General features: G+C 57.1%; 2 protein-coding genes across 8 annotated transcripts in view; both read right to left on the bottom strand.

The window, feature by feature from the left end:
* Window positions 1-11380, bottom strand: part of FLT4 (fms related receptor tyrosine kinase 4) — a 59794-nt gene extending 48414 nt beyond the window's left edge. The window contains exon 1 of one of the 2 annotated variants that reach the window (XM_055718764.1): window positions 11127-11380. In XM_055718764.1, coding sequence (XP_055574739.1) covers window positions 11127-11184 — 58 coding nt within the window. In that variant the 5' untranslated portion in view covers window positions 11185-11380. The remainder of the gene's footprint in view (window positions 1-11126) is intronic. The other variant, XM_055718763.1, reaches the window with a different exon arrangement.
* Window positions 11381-14999: 3619 nt separating this feature from the next.
* Window positions 15000-20935, bottom strand: LOC102053413 (zinc-binding protein A33). Of its 6 annotated transcripts, none has more exons than XM_055719317.1 (7): window positions 20847-20935; window positions 20084-20358; window positions 19384-19479; window positions 17457-17690; window positions 17033-17052; window positions 16201-16316; window positions 15000-16092 (listed from the first exon to the last, which is right to left on the bottom strand). In XM_055719317.1, exons 2-7 carry the CDS (start codon window positions 20354-20356, stop codon window positions 15548-15550), a joined length of 1284 nt encoding a protein of 427 aa, XP_055575292.1. In that variant the 5' UTR covers window positions 20357-20358; window positions 20847-20935; the 3' UTR covers window positions 15000-15547. The 6 variants fall into 6 exon arrangements, with proteins under 6 accessions (XP_055575292.1, XP_055575289.1, XP_055575288.1 ...); XM_055719314.1 differs by having other exon boundaries at window positions 20862-20912; XM_055719313.1 differs by having other exon boundaries at window positions 20852-20894.
* Window positions 20936-21625: the final 690 nt, after the last annotated feature.

The following is a 21625-nucleotide window of genomic DNA, read 5'->3' as shown; positions in this document are numbered from 1 at the left end:
AGAGGTAACAGCAGAGGAAGGAAGCTTCAGGTACGAGGTCAGACAAGCACAAGCAGAGGGGACTGCTGGAAGAGCTCTGAGCACTTGCTGTGGATCCGCGAGCAGGACAGGAGGTGCGATTCCCTGGGGTAAATGCACCTACAGCAACGTACACAATAAGACATTTCAACCCTCCTGGAAAACACTGCACAGCTCGGCTTTCTGCCATCCTTGAAAGCAGCTGGAGCTGGCCAAACCCAGAGCCTTCCCTGATGTCGTTAATAAAAATCTTACACTGCTCTTTGCAGGACCCCTGAGAGGGATGGGCTCTAGAGAGTGCAGCAAAGCTCTCCCCCGCCATGGGGCTTTGCTGGGTTGCTTCTCACCCGCAGGTCAGTGATTCTGTCTGCTCCCCGCTGGGCAAAGGGCCTTGAAGTTGGAGAGACTCAGGGCACTGGGAGGAAAGCTAACCCTGTGGGGCTGTGTGGGGCATCGATGGCAAGTTACACACACGCTTAGTTTCTCTTGGCACAGAGCTGTGACCGCATGCCAGGACCCGTTGCAGCAGGAGATGATAATCATCATCTCCAAGAGCCAAAGTGTATCAGGGTATTCGCGTCACTTGAGATTAGCTGGCTGTTTAACATCTGCACAGATTTCTCTCTCCACCTCCACATAACACCCCTCACGCAGCTATGAAACTCATTTAATTCCCTTCCAAGAAAGGCTGAGTTGGAAATGTCACACTTTGTATATCACACCACAATTCCTACAATGAAACACCCAGCCTAAATGGCAGTATCAGACTCTGGTGCTATCTGAAGGCCAGTAAGCTAAAACACCTTATGCTGTTTTTTTAAAAAGAACTTACAAGAGGGTTAACAAGTTCCATAAACACCCTGTTACTCTCTTGTTAATACTCAGAGGCTGACTGTTGTTTTCCCATTCCAAGGTGCTTCCCTTGCCACGCAGCTCAGTGGGGAGAGCACGCAAGCGGACGCAATGGGAAGGAAACGTTTACACATGCTAATGACTTCCACTGCAGGAGCACAAGTACTAACAGGGAAATTGTACTGAAGAGACAACACGCCACTTCCTTGGCTGCCCCTGTTTGGTCACCGCAAGGTACTTGGTGCTCGGCTGGGGATGGCCTTCCCCGCCCCATGGGAAAAGCCAAGGTATGGACGAAGGGAAGACACAGACACGTTGGTTTGGACCACAAAGGCAGGGGATGCTGTTTGGCAGCAGGGCTGTTCTGGCACCACACTGGACCAAGGGGCTGAGGACACACACGGGCCCTTTCCCATTCCTAGCAATGTGGGGTCTGGGGCCAGAGCCCTTCCAGGTGCTGTTCAGGCCATTTCACCACGCACATCTCTCTTCATGCCAGTACAGGTTTCCTAAGTTCACATGAAACCCTGTTTATTTTTTTTTTCCTCTCTCTCTTTTTTTTTTTTAAAATCTACTATTGTATTAAGAAGTGTTTTTCTTTTGGCAAAGGTTACTGTGGGGCCAATGCTGTATGGAGCCTCCTGCCTTCCATCACCACTATAAACTCCGAGCAGGAGCTCAGCCTGACCAACGTCACTTATCTTCAATGAAGGCAGGCTTGTATTTCCACCGCCTTATAAAAAAAAAATAGATCCTGGCACTCCCCCTCTCCCCCAGTGCATTCTTTGAAATGCCACCCAGGCCTTGTTACTGCTGGGAGGCTGGAGAGCCAGGGATTAACTGCCTCAAGCTGCATTAGGCTTTATTTGTCTGAGCAGCTAAGGGTGAGGAACGGCCATAAATTTTGTAAAATGCTGAGTGTGGTGGAGGGGCAACATTGGGCAGCGCAGGCATCATGGCAGCAGGCATCACATCTTGGCTGGGTGCAGTTTTGGCGTGACGAATGTTATTGGAAAGGTTCCTGCCTCCCTAGAACACAGGGGGTTTGGGGGACATCAAAACCATCCTCATGTGTTCAAACTGGGGACATCAAGCTACGACCCGTGCCTTCTGGTTGCCTTCATTAGTCCTTGCCACACATAAGCAACCAACAGTGGTGGATCTACCTGACCAAGCAGGAAAATCCCATCACAACCCTGTCACCCAAGGGGACGCTTACTGCGTCTGAGCCTGTCTGCCCAGCACGGGGCACGCTGTCGTTCCCCTTCACTTCTGCACTGGGATGTCCCAGCACAGAGAGGAGATGAAGATCAGGGTACGCACTGATGTGATCCCAGCACCGGTGGCACTGCCACAGCCAGCACTTACAGACAGCAGCCCAGGACCTGCTGAGCCTGATAGCTTGGCAACAGCCCCAAACCAAACGAGGAGCCATCAGGCCCAGACGCACGCTACATTAGCTAAATTGCTTTACAGAGGCATCCCTGGGTAACTCCATTTGGAGGCAAGGTGGTTGTTTACCCCCCGTTTCACCCCAGCACAAGGACTACGTGCTGCCTGCCCAACGGCACGGGGGATTTTCTGCGTGTGAACGCATGCAGCTCCCACGGGAGCATCCCACACCGCAGCCAGCCGCCGTGCTTTCGGGACAGGCTGTTAAACTTCTGCCCTTTGCTTCCCAAGGGCCAAGCGCTACAGCGTGGTGAAGGGATGATGGCCACTTAGACAAATGGTGCCTCACTGGGGACCCTGCTCAGGGTAGGACAACCTACCATGCGAGTGATGGATTTCTGTGGGCGCTGGATGCCGTCACTTCTGTTGGATGTGATTTTGCTTGCTGCCACCACTCTGAGCTGGCAGTTTCCAAATCTGAGTATAAACCACAATTCACACCCAACCTTCTTGCCTTAGTAAATACCAAGATTTGCTGTTGTCCATGGAAACTATTGACTTGACCTTCACTTCCATCCGTGTTTATTTTTTTAGGTCACTATATCTAACATCCATCTCAGCAGACACCAGTATTTCAGAAATGGGGAAAACAAGTCACAGATGGAGAGCCAAGCCTGGGGCCAAACCTCCCTGTCAGCACACGTGTGTGTCTGTGCAGATATGTACACGCTTCCTGCAGCCAGTGCTGGACCTTCCACATGCAGGGAAACCGATGGAGGGTTTTCCAGGCTCTGCTATGCGACCCTGCACTTTTTGTAGGTTTTTTTTTGGGAACACATGAAACCAGTAAACGTTTTACAGGCTTCCCTGCCACATGAAGAGCCCACATGCCTCTAACTCAGAAAGCTGCTGCAGGACCCCAAAACCCTCCATGGGTCTCTGCTGGGTCTCATGAATGTGCAGACAGACCTTCACAAACCTGTGGAGCAGCCACCCAACTTGGGGCACCTGGCCGGGCCCCACGGGTCTGCTGAGCCCCATCAAGCTCTGCCAGCGGCTGAAGTGGTGAACCTGCTGCAGGGTGGGTGCTTTGTGCCCCTGGAGAGGAAGGGGAGGGTGACCCAGATGGGAGGCCTGGCTGCCATGGGCACTGCTCGCTGGCTAGTGCTGGTCACTCAGGAAAACCATCATGAGCTTGCAAATTCTTTATAAGCTTTCCACGTGACACAATTACCCAGGGGCCAGATCCTGGAGCTCTTTCTTCTCTCTTTACTCAGACCAGTCTCCCTGAAGTCATTGAGGCATTGGCCTAATTACAACTGAAGGACTTTAGTATTTGGCCCCGTAATAAAAACTTCCTTCCTTTGTCTACTGCTCACTCCACATGATCCCGCTACCTCCCAGCCTACTCCTGGCTACGTCTCCCGAGGCTGGGGCCATCAGTTGTTTTGGTTGATGCTGCTCTTTCGTTTTGCTCTCCCAAGACTGCACCTGTCCCCTCGTGCAGCTGCAGACCGCTGAGGTGGAGCGAGCCAGGGTGGCCGGCGAGGACAAGGGTGGATTGCGGGATGAAATGCAACCCGGCAGAGGGGCAGTGCCGGTCCTGGGGACATGCATGTGTGCAGACACCACGCAGGCTGGGAGCAGTCTCAACCATCACCTCCCCAAGGCAATTCCTTCAGCACCTCTTTGAGGATGGGATGGAGTGCCTCCAAAAAAGCCTTTCTCCCCCTGCTGACTGTAGAGCAAGCGCCTTAGGCTATACGCTATAAACTTTTACGTGATGGGGACTGGGTGAGATGACTGCTGCCCAGGAAGGTATAGCAGGAAGTTTACTCATCTCGCTGCAATGGCAACTATGCATCGTACTAGGAAATGACACCATAAAAACCATGTATAATTTTAAACAAATAACTTGCAATATGAATTTTTCTGCATGTTCTGTCTCAGAATAGCCAGCAGAATGCAAAGTCCTGTTATCCCCCATGGGTACCTCATCCCCCCCACAGCCATCTGAAACATGCATCGGGGTTTGGGGCAGGAGGCAGGAGCTCCTGCTTCCTTTTCCATGTCTACCAGCCTTGCTCACACCTGTGGCACTGATAGAGCAATATATGAACACAAATGGACAGATACAGCAATTCCCTTTGCACTAATCTCCCTGCCTGTGCTGCTTGATGACAGAAAGCAAACGCAAAAGGAATTTGAACTTAGCTGAAGCATTTGGTCCCAAGGTACCAGCGTAGTTTGATGACCTAAACCTCAGTCCTGCAACTCATGGATGCTCAGGTAGGTGCCATCCCTGGTCATATAGCAGATTGCTCAGAGAGCAGAGAAACAACTCCTCTGAGTTCCTGCTGAGGTCTTCCGTCTCGCAGGGAGATTTTTAATACTGCTCAGCTAAAACTGAAAGAGTCAGACACGCACCTGGGAGCTTGCAGCTCTAACTACCCCAGGGAACACAAAACTCTGAGCAGCAGCGGACCGATGATCTCAGGGTGGTGTGGCTGCAGCATGGCCTTTGCACAGGTCTGTGTGAGCCCTGTGCTACCCAGCCCTGCTGAGCCAGCTCACCGTGCCCTGCATCCCAGCACAGAGCACAGCGACGCCAGTCTGTACATTGCATGGACTAAAAGTCCAATGTCCAGGCCAGTGACGAGGGCTGCCTGGCTTATGGCTTGGTCTTTAAAAAAAAATACAGTCTCGCTGTACATTCTGCCCTTTTTAAATACATTAATTGCCATGGAAACAATGCTGTTATTGGTATGGGAGCAGCCTGCTGGCCTCCACAAATGCAAGATAAAAATCAATGGATACATTGAAATACAGGCTGTATTTCAGGACCTTTTGTGGTTTTGAGGCTGGTCACCATGGGTAGATATGAGAGAATGGCTCAGACACCATCTTGTGTGGAGAGAAAGCTGGGCACAATAAAACATGCAGTAACATCTCCTTCGCAGTGTTTATCTGCTCGGTCAGATGTTCCCTTATACGGGAACTGGTCCCAGTACTAATGCGTGTGCTCAGCTCTCGGTACCGGTCATCACTCCCAGCTCCTGCTGAAGCATCCCAGTCCTGGCTGTCCTTTACATCCTCATTACCAGTGAGTGGAAAGCCTCAGCTGGTTTCAGACCTTGGCAAGGTGGCTTGGCTCCATGCCTCCCCTCTCCCCATCCATGGCCCTTTCCACCAGCTCAGATGCCTCACCAAAAAGAAGGAAAAAAATGCCAATATAATACATATATGCCATCGCTTCTTGACCTTGAGAGTCTTTTAAACGGCACTGAGAGGTTTTGTACACAAACCAGCACAAAGGGAAGGGCTGCGAGCGCCCTTCCCTCCCTCCCCGGGCCGCCCCCAAAAAGCCGGTGCAAAGGGCAGCCCCGGCTGCCCGGCTCTGCCCTCCTGGCGAGGGGGAGCGCTGCCCTGTTCCCTGCCGTGCCGCCCATCATGAAGGGGTCCCTGAGCTGTTATCAGGCAGTGACAGTTTCCGCCATCAGATTCCTCCTGTCCGTCAGGAAAGCTAAATAAGGAACGTCGTTCAGGCGGCTGCAGGAAGAGGGGAAATGCAGGGACATCCGGCCCAGCTGCCAATTTTTCCTTTCCCATGAACCACCACTGACCTCCGCCAAGGGAGAACCTGGACACCCAGCCTGGCATCGGCACCGCTCGTCTTCACTTAACCCTTCCCCAGGGGGATGCCCTGGACCCCACAGCCTGCCCAGGCGGGCGGCCTCGCCATGCTGTGCGGCGTGGCCGTGGTGGATGGTGCGCGGGCACTGCGTCACCAGCACTAGCACCGCAGGCTGAGGCGGGTGGACTCGGCCCACTGGCTGGCATTTGCCCAGCTAACTGGAGCCACGGCCAGGAGAAGGCTTAACCCTTCCGCTCCTGCACGAGGGTGGGTGGATACGCCTTGCATGGCGGCAATGGGTCCCGAAAGCATCATTGAGCTACTCCGATTGCTTCCCTCTTCGCACGCACTGAGATTGGGAGCAGGGCTGAGCTTATTTTCTCACTTATCCTTCTGCAGCTGAACTGGGGTTTTCCTGGCTCTGCCCAGAGTCATAACCAGCTCCAGACTGGCTGCTGCAGCCAGCTCTTTGCTCACTCCAGGGCTCTGCCCATCAGTAACGGGGACCAGGTTGGTCTGCAACCCGCTCAGCCCTTTCCCATGGCCCTTCCTGGGGATAGCCCTGGGGTCCTTGCTGCCTTTCACTGCACAGAAGCAGAGCAGGGGAGCAGCGGCCACCTGGTTATTATGTGCTCAGAGAAGTGGAGACCACAGCACTTGCTCAGAGTATCTCTTGCCTTTCCCCACCATCCCATTCTCTGCATTTCCCCAGTTTGAGTCTTTTCCTGACACCCTAACCCGATCCTCCCTCATTAGCACGTGACGTCCATCCCACGGCACCTCCAGGTTTGGCCCGCAAAGCCTGTGCTGGAGATCCTTGCCCTGGAAGAAAGGGGCAGAAATGCAGCAAGAAAAACAATTCTCACGTGGGAGAAGTTGTAAGATGAAATACAAGTCACTGCCTGAAACCTGTTTCTGCTACCTCAGCAGGGAAATGACTCCAGGAGAGACTCCCCACTTAATATCCTCAGCTTATAAAACTTAGCGGGAGTTTTGCCACCGGCTGCCACGGGGCCAGGTTTTCACCCTCCTTCTGCTGAACTTGCACCTAGAGATGGAGTAATTTGCCGGCAGCCGCTCAACAAAATAAGCGGTCACGCTGTGCTCAAGAGCTTGTGCCTCCTCACTGGCTTGACTACAGGCCATCTCCGCTTCCACTATTTTGCATTAACAATGAGGCACCGCAGATGGGCAATAATACTGTGTGCTGAAAACATCAGAACTATTTTGACCAGAGAGAAAAAGCCCCCCTGGGACCTGGCTAACCCTCTCTCTAACAACATGAAACAAGAAACAAAGGTCTGGGATAGCCAGAGGCAATAAAAACCCTGGAATTAATTTAACCAGTCACTAGATGCCAGTGCAGCTGCAGCAGTATTTCTTTTCCTAACGAAGGGACAAAAGATAATTCCAGCTCGGGCCCAGGGCAGGGCTCAGCTCCGGTCTCCCCACCAGACACTGGGACACACCAGGTGGTCGCAGTCTCTGCCATGGCGCCCAGTTGGTGTGGGACCCAGGGGGGGCTGTGTGCCTGCTCCCTGCTGCCCCTCGCCCAGGTAGAGATTTGCAGGAGCCGCCTGCACAGGGGTAGCTGGGGCAGGTCAAGGCAAAACACAGCACTGGGCACCTCTGGCTCATGGTCTGGGGCGGGAAAGGAGCTTTCAGATTTAACTAACCACCTGTGGATTTTTTTCCATGCAACCCCATGTATTTTTCCACGCACAACTGCCCATGGACCCAGGCAAACATCTAACATCCACAAGGCCCTGTGGCGACAAGCTCCACCACTGCACAGCAGCATGCAACAAGCCACCAGTCCCCCACCCCGCCCACTCCACGTCCTCCCAGCACAGGAACCCACCAGGAACTGCCTTCTTCAGGAGAGCCGTGATTTTGCAGCCCTCTCTCGCAATGCCCCAGCCCGTCTCTCCCAGCGGAAAAGCCCAGTGATGTTTAGTCATTCCTCAAACGGAAACCACCACGACTGCTGCTCCTCCACTCCAGCTCCCCACCCTCCATGGGCCTTGCAGCCTGTGGGGTCCAGCCATGACAGGGCTTTCTGCTTCTCCCCACACCTGCAGGACCCCCCAGATCCCCAGGCTTATTGCAGCTTTTCCCCACCACTGTGTTTAAATACGCAGCCCCCCCAAACAGCTTGGGGCTGTTTTGGTCCAGCAGGCTGAATGCAAAGACGCTGTGCTCATTTGGAAACGCCTCTGCTGCACCAGCTGGAGTGGCTGGGGAGAAGGTGGGCGAGATGGGTGCTATCTCTAGGACTCATGTTGCTCCCCAAAGCTGCTGAGCGCCAGGCAGACCTGGGGACCCATCAAGAGCCCCCTTCTGCTTAGCAGCCATTCTGCAAAGCAACCTCTGGAGCGCTGCGGATGCCCCATCAGAGAAACTGCTGCCTGGCCACGGTCCCCTCCTGCTCCCGTTCCCGTGAGATCCCGTTCTTGCTTTCCCTCCTCAGGAACTGCCCTGGGACGCCGGGAACAGCCTGTTCCCTCCTGGCTGGGAGCACCTGCCCTTCCCATGTCTGCCCTGGAAAACACCGCACCAATGCAGGGCCAAGAGACACCCCAGAGACAGCGATGCTGCGCAGAGCAAGGCCACGGGAGAGAGGCAGTCAGGCAGGTGGGACATGTCAGAGCGAGCCCCCTCCTGCCTTGCCTGCACTGCTGGGGACATTGTGCTGCTGGGGGAGCGTCCCCCTGACCAGACATCAAACTGAGCTCAACAACAAACTGCAGGCAGCGAGCTGCAGGGTTGAGTGCCCCAACCAGATCCCAGGGTGGTAGTTGCAACCCACTCACCCAGAATCATCCCTAAGCAGACAGCGGGGCACAAGGGCTGTGGCTGCCCCATCCCCAGCATCCCCTGGGGACCACAGGCCACAGCCCTCACATCACCCACCTCCTCCCTGGAGGCCCTGGCTCTGCTTCATCACTAACAAGCAACTGGGTTAAGCCAGAACTGGGTTTGTTGTGCACTCATGGGCTTTTGCATGAAAGGGTGTTGCTGAAATGGCCCATGTTTATTACTTGCAATAAAGCAACTGCTTTAAATGCTTTAAATCCCAGCTGTAAAGGCAAATGATGCTGCTGGCACGGTCAGTGCAGGGCTGGCTGTCCAAGCACCCGGCCAGGGAGGTCTACATGATCTTAGAGGGCAGGCAGCGGCAGCCAATGTAATCGGCTTGGGTCCTACACAAGCATGGGCCCTTCCCTCACGCAAAGGGCCATATGCTTTTGAAAGTGGCAAGCCAGAGTCCCCAGTGGGATTATTTGGCTGTGGAGTGGTCAGTGCTGCTCTGTGCCCAGAGCATGGTGACTCAGAGAACACGCTTTTATTGCTGTCCACAAAGAATTACCCCGGGATGCTGGGGCTGAACCTCTGCCTGCCGCCCCCACCTCACTGCCTGCAAAGGGCAGCTCCCCAGTTCCACTCCATCCGGGGAGCACTGCGGAGCTGGGATGTAGGGAGAGCCTGTGTGCTCTTACACATGGCCTCCTCTCCTAGTACCAGTCCATTTAAACATGTACTGGGGTGCAGGGACAAGCAGGACACAGAGCCAGAACAGACCTTTCATGATCCTGAGCTAAATATTTCACCCTTCCCAGGTGGAACAGTCTCACATCCCCATCCCTGCTTCCAAGGGAAACAAATATTTGCACTCAATTGGGATTATGGTTAACGAGGAATTTGCGGGTCCTTTACACGCTGACAAATTGGTCTCAGGTAGAATGAAAGAAGAGGAAGCAAATACCCAGCGTAAGATCCCCTAGTTGATCTCAACATCGTGCTTCATCGCCGCACTAATCAGGCAGCGCTGGAGAGCTTCAAAGGTCTGTGCAGCCCTGCGCTGACGAGGCCCACACATCACGCAGCCGCGCTGGCCAGAGCCTCCCAGGCACTGCTTCCCGCACCTCTGGGAGATGAAAGAACCTGAGAACAGCTACAAGATGCTTTACAAATTGCTAACAAGAGAGCTTTGAACAGCTGCAGCTCCCACCGTGGTGCCACCAGCAGCAAGTCCCTTTCTGTCCTGCCTCCTGGAGCTCCCCATGAGCTCTAGCAGCCTGGTGGGTCCTTCGGCCCCATGGCACTAGAACCATCAGCAGCGTTTTGGGCACATCAGGTTAACGGTGCTGCTGCTGGTGATGCCGTCCATACTGTACCTCTGCAGCCAGACCTGCAGCTCTCCCATGAGCTCACTTCAACGAAGCAGCAAACACCATGGGTGACAGCGAGTCAGAGATGAGGGTACAGAAAATTCTATTTATGCTCCCAAAATTCACCTCCCCGCCTTGCAGGCTCCTCACATTACTAACTTTCTGTTGGTCTTGCTCTGCTACAGGCTGTAAATGCTTTAGCTGTGCAAGCAGCAGCTTCCCTGGGGGAAGCTGGTGGGGTTGATGCCCCATCCCTGCTGCCTTGGCAGTGCCCACTCAGCTCTGCCCCACGGTCTCTGCTCTCTGGAAGGGCATTGCAGCCCCATCTCTGCTGTGACCCCACGTCCACCTGATCCAAGCCATGGCCAGGGGGTCCAACTCACTGCCCAACAGCCTTTTGCCCCAGAAGAGCTATGGGAAAGGAAAGCATGTCACCGGGATCTGCCTTGGGTGACTTCCCAGGCAGACCAGAGCTGCCAGTGGCTGGCTGGCTGGCATCGCCTGGACCACCGCCTCCTCGCGCCTTCCTCCCCAACACGCTGCCCGGCGCTCACAAATTAATGACACTGTGCATGAAAAAAATAAATAAGCAGAGCAGGGAGCCGGCCTCCTGGCTGCCCTCCCGGCCGGGTGCTGCCCCACGCAGAGAAATCCCTCCCGCAAGGCTCCCATGCGGGTTATCCCTGCTTGCAGCGAGCACACCCGCGGCACGGGCACGGTGTGGGCGCACCCACGGACCCGGACCCGCAGGGACAGCAGCGGCGGCCCCCAGCCCGTCCTCTGGCTGCGGGGGCACTGTCACAGCCGTCGGGGACACCCGAGCAGGCACCGGGGCGCGCCCCCGCAGGCGCCGGGGGAGCCCGGGGCGGGCAGCTCCGGGGCACGGCACGTCCCCGCCCGGGATGGGGACGCCGCGGCAGGCAGCGCGGGTCCCTGCGGGATCTGGGGACAGCGGGCGGCAGCGCCGGGTCCCGTCCCGTCCCGCCGCGGCGGCCCCCGTCCCCGGCGCGCCCGCAGGTGCGGGCGGCGGGCAGAGCGGGCAGCCCGGCAGCGCTCACCTGCCTCCGAGACAATGCCGAGCCAGAGCCAGAGGGGCAGCGTGCAAACTCTCTTCATCTCCGGGGCTGCGGGCAGGTCCGTGCGGGGCGGCGCGCAGCGATGCGGAGCGGTGCGGAGCGCCCCGCGCCCGAGCTCTGGTCCCGCCGCGCCCCAGCTGCGGCAACGCGCGGCGGCGGGCGGGGAGCACCGGGGCCGCTTCCTTTTCCTCCGCCTGCCCGGGCCGCCCGCCGCCCTCCGCCGAGCCCGCGGGGCGCCGGGCGGGCGGCGGGGCGGGGCGGGCCGGCCGGGGCGGGGCGGGCGGCGGGGGGGCGCACCTGCGGCTCCGGGCACGGCGGGGTGTCTGCACCCCCCCGCCTACCGGGGTGCGGGCATCCCCCCGCACCTGTGCGCGTGGGCGCGCGTCCCCCTGCAGCTGGGTGCGTGTCCCGCACCTGTGCGCGTGGGTGTGAACAACCCTGCAGCTGGGTGCGGGTGTGTCCCGCACCTGTGCACGGGTGTGCATCCCCCGCAGGTGGGTGTGTCCCGCACCTGTGCGCGTGGGTGTGCATCGTCCCCGCCCCACATACACAGGAGCACCTCAGCACCTGTGTGCACATTCATGTGAGCACACCCCCTGCGCGCCTGTGTGCGCCCCTGTACATCCCGCCAGCACCTGTGTGCACGCGCGTCACCCCTGTTGTGTGCACTTGCCTGCGTGCAAATGCCCACACATCTCCTTCTTGCTCGTGCGTGTCTTGGGCGCACATCCCAACCTCTCAGACCAGAGGGAACGTACACAAATAACCTGTCACAGCCGCGTGCACAGACCTGACATGAACATCCACATTCGCACCCGCTTGCACACAAATAACCTCTCACAGCCGTGTGCACAGACCAGACGTGAACATCCACATTCACACCTGCTCGCACACACACTTTCATGCCTGCATGCGCCCCCCCCACAGCCCACGCCTCACACCTGTACGCACACAGCCAGACACACAGTCCTGCACACATCTCCTGAACCTCCACTCCTCCTGCACCCCCCAGGGGCACGCAAAGATGCACACGCGCTTTTTCACACCTGCGTGCACACACTTGCACCCCTACTCATTTGGGGGTGCACTAGCAGTCCCCACTCACGCCAGTCATCCGTGCAGGCTGCCAGCAGCGTGGAGCAGCCGTGTTACTCCCCCGGCGCTGCGTACACGTGGCACACCCCCCCCTCTCTGGCAGGTGTATACCGAAACCCATGCCCACAACCGTGCCGCTGGCAGCAGAATGGGTCCACGCATGCCAGTGGCACTGCCCCCACACCGCTGCCACTGCCAGCGACAGCGGCTCCGGCTCGGTACGAACCGACTGCGAACACACTGCAGATGGAGGTGATGGCAGAGCTTTGGGAGTGAGGTGGCACAGCCCCACCAGCTGCCTGTCACCCAACAAGCACCGAATAGGTAATTTAACACAGCCTCGCGCTTTGTCCCAGAGGGTTATTAATTACGCACGCTTGCAGGCAGTGAAGAGCGAGCCTGAATGAGAACCATGTGCTCACAGCTTCGAAAAGGCATGAAAACTTCTGGTGCACTCAACTGCTCTCATTGCCAAACCCATGGAAGAAATCACCCCGTCCCTCTCCCGGAGTCCTCAGAGGGACTCCCAAGCCACAGAGTTTGTTTTACCCAACTCCCCTCAACGCAATTAGTGAGTTTTAACCCTGCCAATGCCAGCTCCATTGCTCTTCAGCACACTCATCTTGGACCACCTCCCTGCTTGGTCCCAGAGGAGCAGAAAGCGGCTGCGTCCCTCCATCCCTGGTGGGTGCCCAAACCCCTGCAAGTTTCTGGAGAGAGATTTTAAAATTCTCCGTGAAGATCGGGTGATGGGACAGAGCTGGGGGCCACACGGTGGGGCAGCACTGCTCACCACTGCAGGGCGAAGAGCTGAGGTTGTGGGATCGGGCCCCTCTGTGGTGCCGGGGCTGTGATCCCGGGGAGATGGGGCAGCCACGGGGCTCCCTGCCACCAAGTGTGCCCACGCTGGGGACCACCGTGAGTGGCAGGGGTCATTGTGCACCTGAGAGAGGAGCAGCGAGGTGGCGAGGTGTGGGCAGCGATGGAAAGATCAGTCACATCGCACCACTGAGGTGCTGGACGCGCAGCTGAAGCGCTACCTGGAGAAGCTGAGTGCGAGAAGAGCAGAGGGTTTGACCTGGGTCTGGGATCCTCTGTCACCCCCAAAATCAAGGGATTTTGGCACTGCCCGTCCATTGTAGCCCTAACGCGGCACTGCACGGGCGGTGGTGGCCAGGACCAGCCCGTCCATGCTGCCATCTAATGGTGGGACACTGGGGAGGGCTTGCCCCGTGACGACCGGGAATTTTCCATCACAAACACAGGGCGACTGTGGGACTGAAGGGACCTTTCCATTGTTGTCGCCCTGGGAAACAAAAGGATCTTATTTTAAACTCTTGTCCCCCTTCCAGCACGTGGGGGGACCCAAGGAAGCAAAGGCTTCCCCGAAGCACAGTATAAAGACCGAGACACACCACAGCGGCAGGGCAGGGCTGGGCTATGGGAAAGGGACGCGGGGGTGGCTCTGAGGACACCCACGGAAAAGACCAAGGTAACCTGCAAGGAAAATACAGCCTGGTCCTGGGGGCAGATGGCGAGAGTCAGCCCTGGCAGGTGCAGAGCCCCGATGCTGGAGCAGAGAGGGGTGTTTGCCCCCAGGGTGCCCACTCTCCCATCCCCATCCCCTCCTGCCTGAACCCAGAGCCAGGCCCAGCCCGTCACTGCGTTCACACCACACCTGCAGTTTCAGGTCCGTGGTGCTACGGTTAACGCATTTTTCAGATAGCATTTAACGGCAGGCAGCATTTCCTCGCTGGGCTGATGCTGCGCGTACAGCAGCTCAGAGCAGCATTTTCCCTGCATGTAGGAGCTGCCGTATGTGCTGCGCACGGGGCAGGGCCAGGCAGAGACGCTGTACCCCAAAACACAGCTCTGCCCGGGAGCCGCACGCCATGCCTGGAGGAGGAGGAGATATGCTTCCTCAGGAGCCTGCTCAGCCCAAGGATTTGTGACCGACCAGCAGGTTTCGAGGCTCTCCAGCTCTGCCTTTGCCAAGGGGAAGGTGTAGGATGTGGCGGTGATGGCGCTGGCACACGTCGCAGCGAGCTGCTGGCAGCCCGTGCCACCAGAGCAGCCCACGGCAGCGGTGGGCAGTGGGAGCCGGCAGCTGCCGAAGCCCGGCTGCGCTCGCTGCCTGCCAGACCCACTCCCCCTCACGCTTCGGGGAAGGCTGCCTGCCGCTGCCCGGCCTTGACTCCTTGCGGTTGCAGGGCAGGTGAGGAGGCAATGGGTTTCGGTCCTCCCGGCTGCAGCTCCCTGCTGCAATCAAACCAGCCTCACCTTCCTGCAGAGGCTGCCGGCCCTTGCAGGGGGGTGACAGCCCCACTCACAGCAGCATCTCGAAGCCAACCGCTCTTTCTTCGCCACTTTTATTCCAGCTGAGACTGGGGGGCAGCGAGAGGACAAGGCAGGAGTCAGGAGAGGAGGCTGAGTTCAGCCCCGTTGCTTAGCAGGGAGGGAGCAGAAACCCCAGACATCTCCTCCAAGCACCCCTGACCCCCAAACAAGGCTGCACAGAGCAGCAGCTCCCCAAAAACTGGGCTCCCCCTGCACCCACCTCCACCCCATGCCTGCAGAGCCCCGGGCTGCTCCAAGGGCAGCGCAGAGCAGGAGCTGGCTCTCTCATGCCTCCTGTGCTGCAGGCAGAGGGGAGAGCCCAGGCGGGAGCAGGGGCCTGCTCTGTGCCCCCACGGTGTCCTACACCGCGGTGCAGCAGACCCCCAGCAGCACGTAAGCCCTGAGCAAGTCCAGCAGGCAGTGGCCTTTCCAACGAACTTTAATGGTGACAAGCAGAGGGCAGGCAGCGCAGTCCCCGGGCCGCAGCAGGTCCCACGCCGCGCACCGGGCTCCCTCTGCCGCCAGCCTGAAGCCCTTCCCCACAGCTCTGAGCCGAGGGAGCCCGCTGCCAGGTGTCCAGAGCACCATCAGGTGCCTCCGGGGCTGCCGTCCTCCTCCTCCACAGGGTTTATGAATGTGAGTACAGAGAAACGAGAGGTGAAAGCGGCCTGTGGCTGTGGTCACCGAACCGCACCATGCTCAAGCATGGAAGGTTGTTCCTCGAGGAGTGCCACGCACCTCCAGGAACACAGTGCATCGCCCACAACCCATGCCACAGGGAAAGGAAGGCAGACAGAAGCTAAGAAGAGACTCGTCCCCCTCCCTCCTCTCAAAACAGAAAGTGAAACAACCCCTTCAACACCCACCAGGTGTGTGTGCAGAACTGGCCTCCAGCATGGCCCCAGGCAGCCAACTGGCAGGGGCAAGGAGCCAGGCTGGTGTCCCCAGAGCACCCTGCTCTTCCTCATCCCTCACAGGGCCAGGTGGCAGAGGCGCATGGGCTCTATGTTGTCCCACCCATCACTGAAGCAGGTGCTGAAGAAGGGGCAGTACCTCTCTGCAGAGACCTGGTGGAAGGTGAAGAGGTGGGACATGTCCCTGGCATCAAAGAAGGTGACAGTGCCCTCCTGGCAATCCAGGAAGACCCCCACTTTCCGGGGGGGCTGGCGGGGAGTCAGGCGCACCGAGGGGGTGGTGGTGGCCCAGTATTCATTCTTGTTCCGCAGGCGAAGCGTCCAGTAGCCATTCTCCGGGCACAGCTTGACCTTTGCCGCCCGGTCCACAGCCTCATTGGCCACCCCCAGGTCCCACTTGGTTTTGCTGCCCACCCAAACCTCCCAGTAGTGCTGGCCGCTGTCAAAGGTCTGCAAGCCCAGGACATTGACACACTGAAGGAAGCGCCGGGGGCTGCTGGGGACAGGCAGGGCTCGATTCCTCTCTGTCACTGCTGTCAGGTCTCTGGAGAACACCAGGTTGGGGTGGGCTGACTCAGTATCAAAGGTGAGCGGGGCAGGAGCTGTGGAGACATCAAGCACAGCATTTTACTGCTTGCATATGCCCTCTGCAGAGCATCTCTGGCTCTTCCACCATCCAGCACGCCCATCCCTCACACCAGTCTGCTCACCGGGGTGGATAGACTGCAGCATCTGTCTCCAGAACATGTACTGCAAGGGGCCGCTGTGGCTGTCCCTGTAGTGCTGCAGGCTGAAGGCAGGCTGGGTCTCAACGCGCACCGAGGGCCTGGGGCAGAGAAAGCGGCAGTCAACCCCTCTGCTGTGCTACTAGTGAGGCATGTAGGAAGAGCCTGGTCAGGACTGCAGCACGCTACAGTGCGTGACAGATCTGGCAGGAACAGGACACAGGCCTCCCCGGCAGCTGTTTGCTCTGCCTGATGTGGCCCGAGAGCCTGTGGAGCAGCAAGTGACTCACAGCAGACCAGCACCCAGCACACCCAAGCAGGATTCCTGCATGGGTGAACAGGCCAGGCTGCACCCCACTGCAACCCCCATGGAGGGAGGGGACAGGGACACACTCCCCTAGGGCAGTTCTGGTCCTCAGCTAATTGCAGCCTCAAGCAAACCTGCACCTTGTGGTCAGTTTGGCAGCCCCATGAAGTTGTAAGAAGCTAAGAAAGGGGAGGGAGAAGCCAAAGCACCCAAAGTCTGTTGCATCAGCCTTGTTCCCACTTGCAGCATGCATGGCTCTTGCACCCATTCCAAACCAGCATGTCTCCTCCACCTGCTTTTCCAGCCCAGCCACTGACACATACGCTCCCTGGGAAGAGCATCCCACATGTGCTGAGGACCACCCCCCACCTGGCACAGCACCAGCAGCAAACTGAGCAATTTGTGATGCTTTTAAAACTAGAGATAAGATCCCTCTTCCGTGTGGTCCCAGCCAGGGACAGAGATAAGCTCCTGAAAAGGAAATCAGCTTCTTTCATGCCAGACACGTACCTGATATTCAGGCTCTCCACCTGCAGTGAGGAGCAGAAAGAATTAGCAGTCACTATCTGTAATTTGTGCAGCTGCACAAATAAGCTCCCTGTCCTGCCTCCTGCTGTCACACAGCACAGAGAGAAGAAACCAACCTACTCAGAACCCCAGTCTGGGGGACACCAACTCGGCACTGGGGCCAAGGCAACTTCACAGGGGTGACAGAGGAGTAAGGCTCCTGAGACCCACCGCATCTGAGAGATCACCATATCCCTTGTGGCTAAAGCCCTCAGACTCCAGGGGATTGGATAGATAATCCAGAGGGATGGCAGTGAGAACGACTTCCAGATACAGCCTAGTGCTTTCGTTTAGGACTTTCCCCATTCCAAATTCAGATCCTGAAACATCCCTCAGCCTCCTGCCAGAGTCAGCCAAGCACACTCACCTCCAGCAATGACACCTCTTCCACCTTGCTCAGGGACTGCTCTATGCGCTCTATGTCCCTCTGCAGCACCGATATCCCCTCCTCCAGCAAGTGGACATCCCTGTGCAGCTGTGCCAGCGACTGCTCTTCTTTTTCACCCAGCTCTGCCAGCACAGCTCTCTCCTTTTCTTCCAGGATCTGACGAAGGCAGGCAAACTCTGCCCGGATCTTCAAGTTCAGCTCCCCAGACACCTTCTGAGCAGAGGGAAAAGGCAGAAGATGAGTCTGGCAGCTAAAACACACAAGTAGGTGCACAGGATGGCTGGGTCTGCCACTCTGCTTATGAGAGTCCTAAAAATTAGTCTCAGACATACCCACAACTTCTTGTATGGTGAACAGGATGCAAGAACAACTTTCAAAGCAGCAGAGCCAGAGGGAAAGAAAAACAAAACCCAAATTCCACCAATGACTCTGGCTATGTGCAGGGATTTCTAGTGAAGGTGACAGAGTGGGAACTCACAGCCCTCTCCCACACCACCAGGAGGTTGCTTGTGTGCAAGACTGGAGCAGTTCTGCTTTTTCTGGAGCTTCAGACTCAGCTGTTCAGGTTAGTCAGGATTTATTTCACATCATGCCAGACCCCAGGCAGAGCTGCCTGGCACTGGTAACTTGCTCTTTTTCTCTGATGCTTCTGTCTCTCAGGGCTCCTGTTTGTATGGGAGAGACAGGGGAGCTGCACAAACTAATCTCTGTAGTTAAGGCTGATAAAATTCCATTCAGTTCTTCTCTTCAGAGCTCACTGTTTTCCAGTTGTTTAGTCAGCCAGCCAACCTTGGGGTGCTCTCACTGCCTTCCTGACTGTTTACAAGAGACAGCCAATGACCTTTTATTTTCTAAGTTTTTAATCTTTAAGTGCAACTTTAGCCCTCATTTTCCTGAAATGCACATCCCTTTCTACCAGCAGGAAAACTATCTTCCCCAGAGTACATCCGAAGCTTCACCAGCCAGCACAGCACCCCATCTTCCTTTTGCTCTAGCAGGTGCTCATGCTGACACACCAGAACCGCAAAGGACATGCATGACTTCCCTGTTCAAATAAGCACTTTGATCCTTTACTCTTGAAACACCTCTTGGTTCTTCCACTGCAACTGGACATTAGCTGCATGTGCTTATCTGCTAATACTTCTTCATTAACTTCAAAGGTCTATTCCAAATCTGGCACTGGGATAGAGGTATGACATGGCAGGAAGGGGTATCAGAGACCCTAGTCAGAAGACAGTCTCCCATCAGTTTTATCTCATCTCTGAGCTACTTTTTTTTTTCCTTACACTCTCCTTTCTTGGCTTTTAATACTTTTATGTCACTCAAGAAGGAAGCGCAGTCAGCCTGGGGCTGTTCTTGCTTCATTGATCAGTGACAGGCAGGCAGACTGGTACCACTCGAGCCTATAGAGAGCACTCAGGTTCCTCACATCATCTCAGAGCTTTGCCGTGAATGCAAACATGGTCCTTGTTACAAGGCCACTGCTCTCTGCAGCACCAACACTGCTGCTGACCCAGCTCCTTCAGCTTTGCTGCCACCCCTTCAGACACACAAGAAGATTTTAGAGCTTCCAAGAATTAACCCTCTTCCAAGAGGACAGCACTGCAGAGCCAGAACTGGCTGCTCAGCCAACAGCTCTCACTGCTCACACTGTCTTAGCTCTGCTGCACCAATGCACCTCAAACGCTGCATTAATGAGCATTCAATACCTCTTACCAAAGCCTCCACCAAATATTCAGTAGTGATGGGCTCTGGCCTACAGGTGGGGGAGTTTGTTCAGATCCCTACATAGTTATTTATCTAGTTTTACAAGAAGCTGAGCTAAATCTCAGCTGAAGCGATACACAGATCCTCCATGACCATTAACTCAGAGACTGTACAAAAAGCAGCTATCACAGGGCATTACCGTCAGGCCGTTGATAGCTTCCTGTGTTGCATGCTTCCTTTCCAAGAATTTCTCCATCTCTTTCTGACGAGCTTGCAAAGCATCTGCCAGGTGCTTCTGCAGGAAGAAGGAAGAGATGGTGAGGAGACCATTTCATTACTCTGCTGTGATTCAGGAGCAACCCCAGTTCCTGAGGCCAGCATTAGAGGGAGGCTGCAACAGGATTTCTTATGAAAGCAGTGAGAAGAAAGCACCAGATGCACAGGCTTGAGAACTATATATACATGCCCATAATAAAATAGATTTATTTTTAAGACTGGGAGCTCCAGCCTGGGATATCTGTTTGCAGGTGTTTTAAAGGCTGCATGCTGTGAACTGGCTTGTGCAGGGACTGACCCCTCAGGCAGCACACTCAGGACAAACCACCCTCACCCTGGCTGTGTGAACCCTACACGAGAAACAACGAGGCTGTGATGGAAGTCAGACGCAGCAGTGAGGGAAACAAATGCAAGAGAAGAAAGTATCCAGAAACTAGACAGCTGAAGGGAAGCAGGGAGAGGGAAAAAATTGGGAAGAGATACAGATGCCACTACGCTCAAGTCAGGTGAGGCAGGCATAGGGCAACCATGTGCAGGAGGAGGGGATGCTGGGCTTGCAATGTCTGCACAGGGCTCACATGGCACCTGTCTCCATCTTCCCCAGCTGAGCAGAAGCCACTCACCCGCATCTTGTGCTGGTGCTCTGCGAAGCCACAGCGCCGCACCTTCTCCACCAGCCCCGACAGCAGGTAGTGGGTGCGGAAGCCCTGGCTGGGGAACTCACGGCGGCACTGGGGGCAGGAGGGGACATGGGCACAGCTCTCCCAGTAGCCCTGGATGCAGGCCTTGCAGAAGTGGTGCATGCAATCCAGCATGACAGGCTCGCTGAAAAGCTGGCAGCAGATGGCACATGTCAGGTCCTCCCGCAGGCTCCGGTCCTGGCTCCAGCTGGCCATCCCTGCAGGCACACAGGTCCCACCCTGAGTTTCCTGCCATCACCATCCTCAAATCCCGTCTCCCTGGGCTAGGCCAGGCTTCTGCCTCCCCTCACGCTGGGCTCTGCTGGGTGCTCTGGGGCAGGGCTCGGTTACCAGACCTTGGGCAGAAGGCACAGGCCCTGCCCTGGTGCCACACTGGGCACATCCACGCCTGGAAAGGCCCAGCGGGTGGGAATCACAGAGAAGCCCTGGCAAAGGCTCAGTCCTGCGGCTGAGCAGCAACTTTCTGATTCCTACTACTTCAGCAAAACTACTCAGAGCAGCCTACGGGGACCGGCCGGCCGCCCCCACGGGGCCCTGCCACTCCACAGCCTGGGGAGCCCCAGGGCCCGCCGCTCGGCGGTGCTGCCCCGCGGCCGCAGGGGGCTGAGCCCGCAGCCCAGAGCCCGCCCGGCTGCGCTACGCGCACCCCCCCCCCACCCCACCCCGAAATATAACCCCGAGCTACCGCACCGCACCGCACCGCGCAGCTTGCGACCTCCGCACTTTGAGCCCCCGTCCCACCCCGCCCGCGGATTGACGGCCGCCTCGACCAATCGAAGTGCTGACGCGCGGCCCGCCCCACTGCTCATTGGATGGAAGCTAAGCCGGGGGCTGGGCGGGCTCTGGCACGTGACGTGTTACGTGTGCGCGGGCCCGGACAGCTGCCGGGGGCCTGCGCGCCGCCTGCGGTGGGGCGGGAGCTGCGACCCGGTGCGGCGCGGCACGGCATTGCTGTGCCCTGCCCTGCCCCTGCCCTGCCCCTGCCCCTGCCCTGCCCCGCACTGCCCCGCTGCTGCATTCAGCCACGAGAGCTCGCGGAAGCAGCCCCGAGGCCAGGCCTGCCCCACTTCCCGGGCTTCCCTTCGCCAGGGCGCTGCAGGCTCGGGAGCTGCGCAGCTCTCTGAGGCACGGGCCCTTCAGAGCCTCCGACCAGGGCTTTGGGGTCACAGCTCCAGGTTTCGCTCCGTGATCGCAAGGGCTGCAGGCTTGCTTGCAGAAGAAAGCAAGCAGGGTTTTCATCCTTGCACGGTCACCTGAGGGTGAGCCCTGGGATGGTGTGGGAAGCAGCTGGTGGACATGTGAGGAAAACCACAAGAGCTTTCAATACTGGGAGTGAAAGCAAATAAAACTGGAGGAAGGGGAGACATGCAGGCAGCCAAGAGTTGCACAGATGATCTATCTCGCAACTGCTGTTGGAATCAGAGCACCCATTAAGAAGGGTGATGTGCTAGGCACTGTCCATCT

The sequence above is a fragment of the Falco cherrug genome, chromosome 8 (assembly GCF_023634085.1).
Source record: "Falco cherrug isolate bFalChe1 chromosome 8, bFalChe1.pri, whole genome shotgun sequence".
Lineage (NCBI taxonomy): Eukaryota > Metazoa > Chordata > Aves > Falconiformes > Falconidae > Falco > Falco cherrug.
This window is presented reverse-complemented; position numbering and strand designations above follow the sequence as displayed.